The sequence below is a fragment of the Peromyscus californicus genome, unplaced genomic scaffold (genome assembly GCF_007827085.1).
Source record: "Peromyscus californicus insignis strain IS unplaced genomic scaffold, ASM782708v3 Scaffold_23__1_contigs__length_62951481, whole genome shotgun sequence".
Taxonomy (NCBI): Eukaryota; Metazoa; Chordata; class Mammalia; order Rodentia; family Cricetidae; genus Peromyscus; species Peromyscus californicus.
Window position 1 is genome coordinate 14,377,947 of NW_026294534.1, and position 14,614 is coordinate 14,392,560.

General features: G+C 46.0%; 1 protein-coding gene and 1 pseudogene across 2 annotated transcripts in view; both read right to left on the bottom strand.

The window, feature by feature from the left end:
* The window catches only part of Atp7b (ATPase copper transporting beta), a 73,425-nt gene extending 58,872 nt beyond the window's left edge, over positions 1–14,553 (bottom strand). For both annotated transcript variants that reach the window (XM_052751782.1, XM_052751780.1), the window contains exon 1: positions 13,968–14,553. In XM_052751782.1, coding sequence (XP_052607742.1) covers positions 13,968–14,051 — 84 coding nt within the window. In that variant the 5' untranslated portion in view covers positions 14,052–14,553. The remainder of the gene's footprint in view (positions 1–13,967) is intronic.
* Positions 5,710–6,179, bottom strand: LOC128119437 (transcription and mRNA export factor ENY2-like; annotated as a pseudogene).
* Positions 14,554–14,614: the final 61 nt, after the last annotated feature.

Genomic DNA, 14,614 nt, shown 5'->3' on the forward strand with positions numbered 1-14,614 from the left:
ATAAAGGAATTAATGCCAACAATTGACGAGAAGCTTGTGCACAGATAAGGAAACAATCAACCAGGTGAAGAGGAAGCCCACAGAACAGAAGAGAATCTTTGCCCGCTATGTATCTGACAGAGGATTAGTATCAGAATATTAAAAAAAAAAAAAAATCTCCAAAAACAAAACAAAAATGACTCATTCAAAAACCGAGCCTGAGACTTGAACAGAATTCTCAAAAGAAGAAAAATAGCTAAAAAAAAAAAATCTCAAAAAATGTTCATCATTGTCCCTAGCAATTAGGGAAACGAAAATCAAAACAACTTGGAGATTTCATCTTACCCAAGTCAGAATAATAAAGATAAAAAATGATGTAAAATAATGGACAAGAAATGCTGCAGAGAGCGTGGAGAAAGGGGAGCGCTCCATCACTGCTGGTGGGACTGCAAACTGGTACAGAGCGTTCTACACTCTGAAAATCAGTGTGGAGAACTCTCACAAAGCTAAAAAGAAATCGACCGTATGACCCAGCTATAACACTCCTTGGCGCATGCCCAAAGGACTCACCATCCTGCTCTACAGCTATTTGCTCCGCCATGTTCATTGCTGCTCTATTCACAATAGCTAGGACATGGAAACAACCTAAATGTCCTTCAGTGGAAAAACTGATAAAGAAAATGTGGTGCATAGACACTGTGAATACTAGAAAAGATCATATTGAATGAGGTACATGAAGATCTACAGTCAACTAAAAAATGCTGAGAACAGAACTAGTCTTCCCCAGAGAAGAGCGCCCCCATTGGTTACTGATACCAAGTGGTCGACCCTGAAATACAAGTAACATTATACAGACTGAGCAGAGTGCATTTATATATTTAGGAATATATGGATGAACATATATGCATGTAACAATAACAAAAAAAGAAGCTACAAATTTGAAAGAGATCAAGGAGGGGGATATGGGAGGCTTTGAAGACACAAAAGTATGCTGGATAGTTTTTACGTCATCTTGACTCAATCTATAGTCATCTGAGACGATGAAACCCCAGTTGAAGGAAAAAAAAAAAAAAAGCCTCCATCAGATTATGCTGTAGGCAAGCCTGTAGGTCATTTTTAAAACTGCGATTGATGTGGGAGGGCAAAACCCAATGTGGATGGGGCCACCACATGGCTGGTGATCATGGGTTATGTAAGAAAGTGGACTGAGCAAGCCATAGGGAGCAAGCCAGTAAGCAGCCCCCCTCCATGGCCTCTGCATCAGCTCCTGCCTCCAGGTTCCTGCCCTGACTGACTTCCTGCCCTGACTTTCTTTGAATGATAGATGTGACAATGATGTGAAAGTAGAAGCAAAATAAATTCTTTCCTCCCCTACTTGTTTTTGGTCATTGTGCTTTATCACAGCAACAGACAAACACTAAGACATAAAGGGGGAAATGATGCAATTATATTAAAAATCTCAAAAAATAAAGAAATAAATACTAAAACAAAACACAACAAAAAACACCTCTACGGGAGCACAAGGAACATTTGCCCTTAGAACAGTAGAGGGCAGCATTCAGGGATGAAAATATTCATTTAACCTTCAGTCACCTGGATGGAGCAAGGCCAGGCGCTGGTCAGAGTTCCCCGATGGTCCCACACCACTGCATAAGGAAACTAGTGGTTTCCAAGATGGAACAGCTAGCTCAGTAGGACTTTCACACTAGGGTCTGAATAAGAAATGGAAACAAGCCAACCAACCACAGGCAAGCTCACTGGAGAGTGTTCTTAAAGTTCTATTTGGCTATACAGCCTAGAGTGGAAAAATAACAGTAGTTACATTATAGGAGGACCAGATAGGGCCAAAATGAGAAAAACTTCGAATATCAAAGGAAAAGCTTCTGTTTCACAGGTCATTGTGTATACAGTCTCCTCCCTGGCTACTCACCTCGCCTGGATCCACCTAAATGACTCCAGCCTGCTGTAAATTCCAGCGGGTGCACACAAGTCTGCTGAGTAATGGTGAGATAAAACTGCCCGTCCAGGCGCTGTCTATGCGCTCAAGCTCCACCACTAACCTGGAGAGGTCTCTGGTGCCCCCTGGAGGCCCAACTACCTCCCAATCCTCTCACTCGGCCCACCACTGGACACTCACGTTATAGCTCTTCCTTGTTAAGATTCCCTGCCCCAGCCTACAGGCCCTCTTCCTGAAATACTGTAACATGGAAACAACCAAAAAAACATGAGCATTCTTGGACTCCACCACCTACCAGATTGCTTTCTTCTCATAGCTCAGAGTAACCCATTTTGGCCACCATGGTCAGCCTCCAGGAGACCCCATACTCCTGGGATTTCTCCTATTCTATTCCACTCTGAGCCCTATACTAGAGCCTTGTAGGCTCCAAAGTGCTAAGTGCTGGAGTGCCGCCTGAATCCCCTCGTACTCCCAGGCCCCTTCCCTTCCCCCAGCTTATCCTATAGGTCTCTTCTTCAAATGTATACATTCTCTGCTAATCTGATCCAGTCCCATGGAAATACACCTTCTTAGTCTGATCAGGCTGTATAACAAAGCACCTCAGGCCGGGTCTTTTGTAAATGACGACAATGGACTTCTCAAAGCGTAGGTCAGGAGTCTAAGATCAAGGTGAGCAGATAAAGGGTGTGTTGGGCACTGCTCCCCACTTCTGGGAGGCACATCTTAGTTGCATCCTCATATGGCAGAAGAGCTAAGGAAGTCACTCCTTCCAGCTTCTCTTCTAAATTGATAACTTCTTTATTTTTTGAGTTTAGATGTAATACATCATTCCTCCTTTCCCTTTTCAAGCCTCTTTTATAAGGGCACCGATCCCATTAGGTCTGCCCTCCTGAGCTAATTGCTTCCAAAGACCTGACTCCAATACAGGAATCTGGAGAAGACACGAATTCGTTCCCTGGTACACTTAGGAACCCAAATGCCTTGTCACCATCTCCCTTGGATGTTTACTAAGCACCACAAAGTTAGCTTTTCCACAACTGAGTTCCCAGTACTCTCCCCTTCCCTGTCCTTCCGAAGTCTTCGTTAGTACATGAGATTCCTCCTGGCTATGGCCCAGGATTCACTCCTGAGAAGTATCTCCTCTCAAATCTAGTCGTAAATGTCCAGCAAGTCCTGTCAGTCCCACCTTCGAAAGACAGCCAGCATCAACGCCCTGAGCACTTAAAAAGATAGTTTTATGTGCACGGGTGTTTTGCTTACATGTATGTCTGTGGACCACTTACAGGCTTGATCTCCTCAGTAGCCAGAATAGGGCGCCAGATCTCCGGGAACTGGAGTTATGGACCGCTGTAGGTGCTGGGCTGAGAATCAAACACAGTCCATTTGGAAGAACAGCCAGTGCTCTGAAGAGCTGAGTCATCCATCCCTCCAGCCTGGATCCAGCACGGATCCAGCCCATCTCACCAGTAGTCTTTAAAGACTTCTAAAGTGGTCTTGGAAGGGTGTGCCCATAATCCCAGCACTCAGGAAGCTGCAGCAGGAAGACTGCCATAAGTTCAAGGCCGGCCTGGGTTGCACAGTAAGTACTAGACCAGCAAAGGCAACTAACAGGTCCCTGTCTTAAAAGGCAGAAAAAGAGAAAAATTCCTAAGTGACCTCTGGCTTGTCAACACAAAAGTCAGAAGCCCTTTAATGGGAAGTTATTACTCCTCTGAGAGGATTCCAGGCTGTTCCTCACACTCAAGAGTAGAACCTAAAATCCTTACGACCTGTAAGAAAGCATGGTGCCCTCTCCCTGGTCTTGGGATCTCATACTCCCAGACTAGACCTTTACTCTGATGACCATTCCTATCTTCCTGTTCCTTAAATAAAGGGACTTAGAACCGTCTGCTTCCTCAGTATAGAAACTCCTCCTACCAACATTTCACATGCAGGTCCTCTTCCATCCCCTTAGAGATCCTCATCACATGTTACCTCATAAATCAGTTCCCCCCAAACGACTTCATTTAGAGTACAAACATTCCTAACTCCTCCCTGCCTCATTTTCCTCCCCCACAGATGTCAGTCAGCACAGGCCACAGTGATTACTGACTTGTTGGCTGCCAGCAAATATAGATATATATATATATATATATATAATGTAGATATACATATATATGTATGTGTGTGTGTATATATATATATGTAGGACTTCAGTTCCTCCACAGGGCAGGAACCCTTTGTCAATTTGTTCCGACACTTGCTGTATTCCCTGTACTAAAACAGTGCTGGGCTTAGTTTCCCGACATTTGTTGAATACATGAATGAACTTCTGTGATTGTAGAGAACTGAAATGTTGCTGGTCTTGAGTCAACTTTATTATCTTGGGTTATCTTCAGCCTTCTTAATAAAAATTGCTTGATCTAACATCTAACCTTGTTCACCTAGTAGCTAAATCCTTTTGGAATGTATGAGCCTGTAAGTTCTCCCAACCAAAGGCTAAGAATATCATCAGACAGCAAGTAGAGTAGATGTCTCCCTCCTTTGCTGTCATCCGCCTCCCTGATGTTCCCATAATGGATTTATAATTTTCACTGTTCTGTCTCTATACAAACATTAGGAAACCATTACCATGGCGGAGTATGATATTTAGGGTATCTGTGTTTCTGGGCCATTGTCAATCATACTTGGCCCCAGAATAAACCATCTTGTATTCCTTTTGAAGTGATCATTGAGTTTTGCATCAGCTGGTAAAAAAAAAAATAATTCAAAACAAAAAAAATCAAAGTCAGGTCTCTGGAAAAAATCCTGATGACTTAGAGCAAATGAAGACACATTTTTTGCAAGGGCAGCGAGTTGGGTTTTGGTTCAATATACAATCATTTTTATGATCAAATTTAAGTAGATCTCTGGAATGCCTTCAAGATCATTCTTCCATTGTCTGAAATGTCTGGCTTCCTTCCACCCATGTTAATCTCCCCATCGAGTGTTTGCTTGGCTGCACCCCAGTGCCTTCGCCCCAGCGCCCCATTATTCTTTCCCGTGCAGGTAGGCTGAGAATTTTCCATCTCAGTTCTGTTTCCCCTTTCACGACAGTGTCTATCCTGGGTCCACTCTCTTGTGATTATGCTGAGAGATCAAGAGAAACCCTGCAGCGCTCCACACACTTCGCTTGGTGGTTTGTTTTGTTTGTTTGTTCTGTTTTGTTTCCATCAAGTATCCTAGTTCACTGCTCTCCGGACCTACTTTCCACAAGCATCAGGCTCTGGCCACAGTTTATCCAGGTTCTTTGCCACACTGTAACAAGGATGGCCTTCCCTCCAGCTCCCAGGAAGACTCTTACCATGTCTACCTGCGGTCTCATGACAACGGCTCTCACTGCTCATATTTCTACCAACACTCTGATCAACCACTTAATGTCTCCAAGAAGATCCCAGCTTTGTCCATGTACCGCTGCCTTCTGAGCCCTCACCAGAATCACTCTGAACGCTTTGTTTAGAACAATCTATGGTTTTTCTGGCCTGATCTTTCAAACGCTTCCAGCCTCCCCCTACTTCCCAGTTCCAGGTGTTTGTTACAGCACTCTCCTCAACATCAGTCTCTTCGTCTATCTGGGCCACTAAAAACACAGTGATTTATAAAGAACAAGAACTGTGCATCTCAGCATTAGGGAAGGCAAGAAATCCAAGATCAAAGCCATTAGGTCAGTCTCTAGTCAGGGTTACGTTTTTTTGTTTTTTCTTGAAACTCATTCATGAGATTGATTTATTAAAATAACACATTTAGGAAAAAAATCCATACAATGTATACATCATCACTGAAAGCTGTATACCACCATACAAAAAAGGACTTTATTTTGGGAAATCAACCTCTAATTTATGGCAAGTTTTACTTTCAGAACTAAACCCACAGAACACCACATTCTAGCTCACCCTTAAAGACTGGCGTGCTGAGCAAGGAATGTTCTTATTCTTTGTAGGAGCTCCTTCTTCACAGTGTCAGGTACCAGGGCTCTGCCTTTGGAGTGATTTCAGCCACCAAGTCATCAACGGTACCGTGTTCTAGTCCTTTTTCTTTGTTTACCTCTTCAGTGTGCCTTCAACTGATCCTTCCAGCCACACTCGATTAACTGAGCTCTCAGGAACTCTTTGAGGCGTTCTCTTTCTCCGCTTTCTATTAACTTCTGGTCAACCGCTGCTCTCATCCTATTCATCTTGCTAACCACACTCTTTGGGTGCCCAGACTTACCAGGGTTCCATTTCATTCAAGATGGTGCCCTACTGCTGCACTGTCCTGAGAGAAGGACCAGTGTCCTCTGGTAGATGGGGCAGAAAGGGACAGGAGGCAGGGAGCAAACACTTTCCATGAAGACTTGTCACACGGGCATCTAGTCCCAATTTCACGAGGACTCAACCCTCACGGCTCAGTCACCTCCTAAAGGGCATAGCCCTTAATATTGTTGCACTGGGATTACGTTTCAACATGAATTTAAGGACATTGAAATAAACAATGGGACGGAAATGCCCTGGCATTCATGGAAGGTGGAGGGAGGAGAGGTTTCAGGACAGTAATGAAGGCAAAAGCAGAGAGCTCAGAAAAGCAGGGCTAGGATTGCTGCCTGCATGTCAGGAGGCAAAACAAAGACTCGGAGCAGACCGGCTCATGACTGTAAAACCCACAGACTACCCCTACCTGCCAATTCCCCTCAAAGGCTTATTACCCAGGGATAACTCTTCGAGCTGCCATGTCTAGTGAAAAACACTAACCACAATGGTTTTTTTTTCCCTAAATCTTAGACAGTAGCAAAACTAGATAACATATTGTTCATCTACCCATATACACATGAAACGTTTTTGAAACACAAAAGGCTGAATTACAGGGGCTGCAGGTATAGCTGGATGGTAGAGTATGTGCTTGGTGTACCTGTGGCTCTGTGTTCAAATCCAAAGCAATACAACCTGGGTTCTAACAAACACAAAACAGAGAAAGGCAGTTGACCATGGGAGCCCATTTTCAGGTTCCTCGTGGCTTTGCCCAGCAGGTCTGCATAGAGAGGATGATTGGACCACGGGCCTGAGTGCAGGTGTCTGAGATGGTCTGCACTTGGCAGTGCTGGGGGGAGGTCTTTTGCCCCACCCCTTGGCATTTCTATAAATACCTTAGGGCAGAGACAGTCAGGGCCCGTTGAAATGGGTTCCAGGCCCTCTCAAGGCTATCCTGTATTTTCTATCTGTTTATCTCCACACTCCAAATCCTTCTATCTAATATTTCTTGCTGCTCGCGCTCAAGAAAACTCTGGGAAACTGTGGGGTTGGTGGGTAGTCAGTCACCCCGCAACTGACCTCTACAATGGATACTTCTATAGATGGTGCAAAAAAGGATGAGGACAGCAGGCTAGGGACACAGGCTGGTGGGAGAAACAAAAGGGGGGGGGGGGAGAAGGGCAGACATATTACTAGCTAATATTCTTATTCTTCTTTGGGGGGGTGTGGCAGGTGGCTATTCTGGATTGTCAACTTGAGTACATCTGCAATTAACTAAAACCCAAGCTGCTGGGTACACCTGTGAGGGATTTTTCCTGACGGGATCACTCCAGGTGGGAAGACCCACCCTAAATCTGGGCCACACCTCCTGGTGGCAGCCTACACAGAGGACATGGAAGAAGGAAGTACTTGCTCTTTGCCTGCTCGCCCTCACTCTCGATGACAAGTTCATTCCTTCACTAGCATTAGGGCCAACTTCTTCAGGATTCTGGTGTACACTGAAGACCTAAGACACCCGGTCTTGTGGACAGAACAACCCTGGGGTTCTTGAACTTTCCATTGGGAGGCAGCCACTGTTGGAATAGTAGGACCACAGTCTGTAACCCACTCTATAAATCCTATTGGGGGGCGGGTCGTTCTATCAGTTCTGATTCTCTAGAGAACCCTGACTGATACAGGGGATAAAAGTGTATGTGTCATGAACGTGGTGCATGCATGCGAGAGGAGGGCACAGGCTGCTTTCCACTATCACTCTTCACCTCCTTTAAGACAGGCTCTCTCACTCAAATGGAAGCTAGCCATTTTAGCTAGACTGGCTGGTCAGCCAGGTCCTATCAGCCTGTTTCTGTCTCTACCTCCCACAGTGCTGGGTCAACAGACAATCATGTCCATGCTTTCTACGTGGATGCTGAGACTCAAATTCAGGTCCTCACGCTTGCACGAAGGCTCCTACCCATCAAGCCATCTCCTCAGCCCCAATGTCCTTATTCTTAGGCCAAGTGAGGCATAACCTACAGCATTACATTTTATAACTGGATACAGATGTTTGTATGTATTTCACATCCAACAGACTGACAAAATACTGAGAAAAACGCAAAGTGGTCAACGAATGAAAACAAGGGCATGCAGAGGACTCTCTCTAGCGAGGGAAATAAGTACAATAGCTACGGGAGGGCATAAGGTGACAGAGACTTCAGAATAAAAGCACAATCCACAGCCTCACGGGCAGAGGGAGGTGGAGGTGAAGAGAGGCTAGGTCCTCAAAATTCCAGACAGGTAGAAAGAAGGGTCAAAGGTAGAACAGGACCTTGAAAAGAAGGCTGAACTGCCCTCTGATTCCACAGAAAAGGAGAAAAAGTAGTTTGTACAGCATGGTGACATGGAGGGGGATAAGGCAGAAGGAGTGTAAGTTTAAGGCTAGCCTAGGCTACAGGACCTGGCCTCAAAGAAAAGGGAAGGGGGGGGGGGGGGCAAGTTGTAGCTCTAAATACAACTCGGCAGGGGAAGGAGGTGTGTAGAGCCAGGGAGAAAAGTTAAAGAACGCCCAGTGGTACCAATTTCCTTAAAGTAAGAGCGGAGGTCACTTGTTGAGAGGAAGAGACAAGGTTGAGCCAAGGGTCCCTCCTACAATGGTGACAGTCTGTAAGGTCATAACGAGACAGATAAAGGGCCAGTCAAAGGCACACCGAGATAAGAAACAAACTGCTAGCAGAAGCAGCTACACAGTTGCCTGACTTTTTGGCACCAGCAAAACGTACATTCTGAAAGGGCGGATTTCGCAATTTCTGGTCATCGACCTTGGGGTTTAGCGCTGTGTATAAGCACAAAGCCCCAGGTTCCATCTTGCCCCGGTTAGTTTTTATGTCAACTTGACACAGGCTGAAGTCCTTCTGGAAGAGGAAACCTCAATTACGGCAAGCCTGAGGGGCATTTTCTTAATTAATGATTGATGTGGTTAGGCCCATCCCATAGGGGGTGGTGCCACCCCTGGGTGGGAGGCCCTGGATGATATAAGAAAGCAAGCCATGATGGGCGAGCCAGTAAGCAGCACCCCTCCATGGCCTCTACATCAGCTCCTGCCTCCAGGTTTCTGCCCTATTTGAGTTCCTGTCCTGACTGCCCTCAGGGATGGACTGTGATGTGGGACTGTAAACTGAATAAACCCTTCCTCTCCGAGTTGCTTTTTGGTCACGGTGTTTATCGCAACACTAGACACACCCCTAGCCACACAAAGAAAAAATAAAGCCATTCTGCTCTGCTCTATGGCGTCCACCTTTGAACTGCTGTTTTCTTCTGTAATGTAGTTTAAAAAACAAAGGGTTAGGATGCAGCTAGCACCTATAAGGCCTCCATCCCCAACATCACGACAAATAAATAAACAAATAAACATTAACAGGCATTTTCAGAATTTCACCCGGTAACAGTTTTTTCTCATGAGATTGAAACAATATGGAGCCACTTGACCAAGGATACTTCCTTCATACCTGCCTGTGCTGTGGGTCTCAGCGAGCAGCGACCATGTCGACACCGTGGCCGCCCTCTGACTCAAACTGGAACGACTGTCAGTAAAGCATTTAAAATCCAGCTACTAAAATTCAGCTTCAGAGTTGGCTCAGTAGTTAAGTGCTCTGGCTGTTCCTCCAGAGGACCCAGGTTTGATACCCAGCACCCACATGGCAGCTCACAACCGTCTTCAACTCCAGTTCCAGGGCATCCACCACTCCCTTCCGGACACCAGGCACTAATATGGTGCACAGATATATATGCAGGCAAAAACACTCATACACATAAAAATAAATAAAAGAAAACTGTTTAAAAAAAAAACTAAAGCGACAAAGGAAACAATAAAAACAAAATAAAAAGCCAGGCTTGATAGTGTACACCTGTAATCCAGGCACTGAAGGAACTACATCACCCAGTGATTCCTGCCCCGCAGAGAGGCCCCTGAAGAAAAACACAATGGGTGAAATAATGTTATAACTCATTGGTTCTTGAACAACTGAAGAGCACCTTTACAAACTGTGGAGAAGACGGAAGCCCACTGTGGTGACTCATGCCTCCAAGTCCAGCACTGGGTAGGAGGATGTTGTAAGTAGAAGGCCAGCCAGCGCTCCATAGCAAGATGCCCATCTCAAGAAAAGAACTATATTGTTAAATACTCTCACTTCCTTCAACACTAGTCATACACTTAAGAGATAACTACGACCTATATTGCTGTTAGGACTTTCCAGCCTCTGGAGTAGGGGCTAAACGACCTACTCTGCCCTGGGAAAGCATACATACTGTGAAGAATATGCTTTAAATGCTCTAAGTCTGGTACCCATGTGTAAGCATCTCAGAGTTGCAAAGTTAAGCCAAATCATAGTTCAGTGACTGACACCAGACGTATGACCAAGTATCATGAACTCCCAATGACAGTGTGTTTTTGAGAAAGCTGGTCAGGCTGACCTAGGACCAAATACTAAATTTGCTCTTATTAGCAAGCTTCCTTGATTAAGTTCTTTAACTGCTGCCTCAGTTTCCCTACCAACAAGGCCTGGATGCCTTCTGCAGTTCTAACCGTGCCTGAAGTTAGCACAGATCCCATGGGGCAAGGGCTGGTCACGACAGAGTCTCTAATTCTAGTGAGTGTTACTGTACATGGGGCACCTGAACACCTGAGTGAGCGATTATACGTCAGGGTCTTGCCCAACTTCAGGATGGCTAGTTCACTACAGCAGTTCACAGGATATAACAAAGGGCACAGCACAAAAACAGCCTAGTGGAGGAGAGGCATGCAGCAAGGGAGAGGAGATGAGTTCCCAGAGGTTCCACGCCTTCTGCAGACAGGCCACCCACACACCCAGAATCTGCACAAGGTTTACTTTCTGGAAGTTCCCCAAACTCATCATTTAGGAGTTTTATGGAGGTTCCATTTCGTAGGCAGGGTTGATAAAATCATTAGTCATTTGTAACTAAACTAATCTTCAGTTCTTACCTCCTGGGGGGTGGGGGGGTAGATTCTAACACCTGAACCACATGGTTGGTTTCTCTGGGGACCAGACCCAGTTCCAGTTCTAAAGCCACCTAAAAACACATCAAGGTCTGCCTCTTAACAGACCTCACTGACTTTGAAGGGCTCTCCTTGTGAACAATAAAACATGCTCCTATCACTCTCGCTGAAGAAATTCCAAGAGTTTGGCTCCAATCAGGAACCCAGGACAAAGAGCAAATATTCATTTCCTATTATCACACTTGTGCCTAAGAACTTGGGACACTTCCTGGCTTCAGCACAGAACACTTGCCTGAAATGTGAATCACGTGGATCTCTATTCCAATGTAACTTCTCCTGGACGTCTTATCTGATCATCTACTAAAATACAACCTTCTTTGTCCTTATCCTTCCCCACTCCACTACCTGAGGGGGACCCTGCAAATGTCCTGGCAGGGAAGCCAACATGGGTCAGACTTCAGGGAGTCTAATGCCAGGCAGTTCATTGTCAGCATATTTAAAACACAATTTGGGAAAAGGTTTCCAGGCAACAATCATTTCAATCCAAGTACACAATAAAACTGAAGGTATGACTACATAGAAACCCCTTTACAAAGTACATGTGACCACGAGGGTGGGTTCTAGAGCTAAACAGCCTGGAATCTAATGTGGTCTCTGACTGAGAGAGCATAGAGGTCAGCAGGCCATAAAATACATGTGACATTCCCCTTAAGGGTGGGTTCTACAGAGAGCTAAAGATAGTGGTCTAGGGAAGGAAAAGTCTGGGATAACCATTCTGAGGAATCTGGGAGAGGTCTGCCTCTGTAGCAAAAAGTAAGTGAGGTCTGCCTCCACAGATAGCAAAAAGATCACCAGGTCCTTAGCAATATCCACTCTCAGCTTTCTGGATGGAATGTAGATATATATACACGTTTGTTTGGTTTTGTTTTTTTTTTTCCCCCCCCGGATATTTTACTTCATCTTCCCCCTGAGGTGTCACACCTGCTTCATTAACATTCCTGGTTTTCTTGGTGCTTCTCTGTAAGTAGGTTGTAAAAAACCTACCCTGTTGTTTACAATCACCCTCCTATGGATTCCCTAAAGGAAAGGTCTTAGGTCATAGCTGGATTCTCAGACCTTAGTATTTCTGACACCGTAGTCAAAACCTATAAACCTATATCAAAGCATTCATGAGCACAAGACCACGGATTTGATTTTCAGCAATAACAGAATAAAGACATGGGGCATGGGTTGTGAAAATTAAATGAGAGTGAACACAGAGAAATAGAAAGTAATACGACATCTAGCCCATGGTAAGCTCTGTGACTTTGTCTAAAGCAGTTATCAGTGTAATTCACAAGAGGGTGGGGTCAACATGGGCCAGAGCAGTTAACCAACTGCTCCAAGGAGAGGCGCAGGTCTTGACTTTCATCTGGTTAGATAAAGACTTTGCTCTCTGTGGGGACACTGCAAAAGATAGGACATGTCTCCTCCTCTGCTCCGGCCACCCCTCCCCAGTGTGTGCTGTCTTCACACCAGGGTTCAAATGCCGTTTTCACATGGTAAGAATTACGAATCACCCACTCACCACCCCCTCCCTCTGCCCATCCATTAACCTGTTCTCTTTCATTTCTACACACCAGAGTTTAATAAATTTCACTAAACGGACACTCAATAAAACTGCTGGATTAATTCATTGCAGAGACCTGCACAAAAGGAGCAAGCTACTCTCCAGTCCAGTCACCCAGACCTAAAGAAATACTCAAGTATATATATTAAAAATCAAGCATAGGACAAGCTGAATGGTTCTGTGGGTGAAGGCACCTGTCACCAAGTCTGATCTCCTCCCCATCTCTCTCTCTCTCCCATACATACATAAAATAAATAAATAATTTTTTTTTAATTCAAGTACAAATAAGACAAGATGACTCACTGGGTAAAGGCACCTGCCTTTGCACCTGATGACCTGAGTTCAGTCCCCAGGACACACATGGTGGAAAAAGAGAACTACCTCCAGCAAGTTGCCCCTGACCTCCATAACAGTCACGTGTGTGCGCACACACAACACATACACACGTATTTAAGCGATTCAAATGCAAAGATCATGTCAACTTCGAAATAGGGAAAGAAAGAAAGCAACCAGCATGACCACCCACAAAGGAATCATCAGCATACTATGAGGACACCTATGCCACTTTTTGAAACAGTCTCCAAAATTAAAATACAGTTAACTGAAGAAAAAAAAAGTCGGAGAATATAAAACGTGATTTCAATTAGGCAAAACAAAATATTTTAAAACAACACACAAGCACACAAATCTTCAAGAACTGTTCATATGCCAGAGACCTACAAGTTTCAGTAATATTTGCTTACCGGAGACATACATGAAGAACTGGAAAACAGACAGATCTGCTTTTCTTGTTAAATACTTCTGTACTGTTTGCATTATAAGAGATTGCATTAATTAACTACTTGTATTGTTAAAATGAATGGCTTTAAGCTACAGGACTTGGATGTAGACCGTATAAGAAGCCAAGGCTCCAAATTTCAACTAATCCACCCCCAGGGAACTAGTTTTGAGCAACTAGAGCTTTTACACAGCAACCCCACGCTCAGAGCCCAGAAAAGTGCTGGGGTCGAAATGGTTGAACACCAAAGGACCAGAGGCACACTCGATCTAGAGGGCTTTCCTCCCAAACCACCCCTTGAGCTGGGGCTCTGGGGGGTTACGTGTCCTCAGTCACGAGTCCTGGAGGAACCGAGGAGGAAAGCGCTTCGGGCAGGTGTGCACACCCGCGGTCTGGGGAAGGAAACTTACTTTCTGACTGGCCTCTTTGGCTGGGACCTGTCTCTCCTGCTCAGGCACCGTCCCCACAAACGCCAACTTCTTCCTGGGATCCATCCCCGAGCCCAAAGGTCACCTGGTCAGGGGAGGGAAGAGCGACTTTGCAAGCCGGGGAGAGGAGGCGCGAAGGCGCGCATCTGTGGTTCCTGGGGAACACACGGCTCTGTCCTCGGAGCCCCGGCGCTGCGGACTCGGTGCAGCGAGGTCTCCGGTGCGCTGGAGAGGAGGTGCAGCCCGGGGTCACAGCCGCAGGGCGCCCGCTCCTGCGCAGCCCCCTTTTCCACCCCGCGTCCCGCTCCTGCGACCGCCAGGGACCCGCCGCCACCCCTGAAAGAGTGGACTCTGTCCTGGAAGATCAGCTCGCCGCCCGCAGGGACCTCCCATTGGGTCCCAACCGACCGCTAGTTCCGCGGTGGGGGCGGGGCGGGACGCCCGCGAAGGGGCTTCCAGACTAGGGGCGGCGGGGGGGCGGGGTCGAGGTCAGGAGAACCCGCTGTCCATCATAGGCCACGCCCTCCGGCTCCCCACGCCCACCACCCCTGGGGTGCGGCCCAAGTGGGCGGGCCCATGTGCGCCCCGCCTGCGGGAAGCGGCTATTGGCAGCCCGTAGGAAGGCGTGT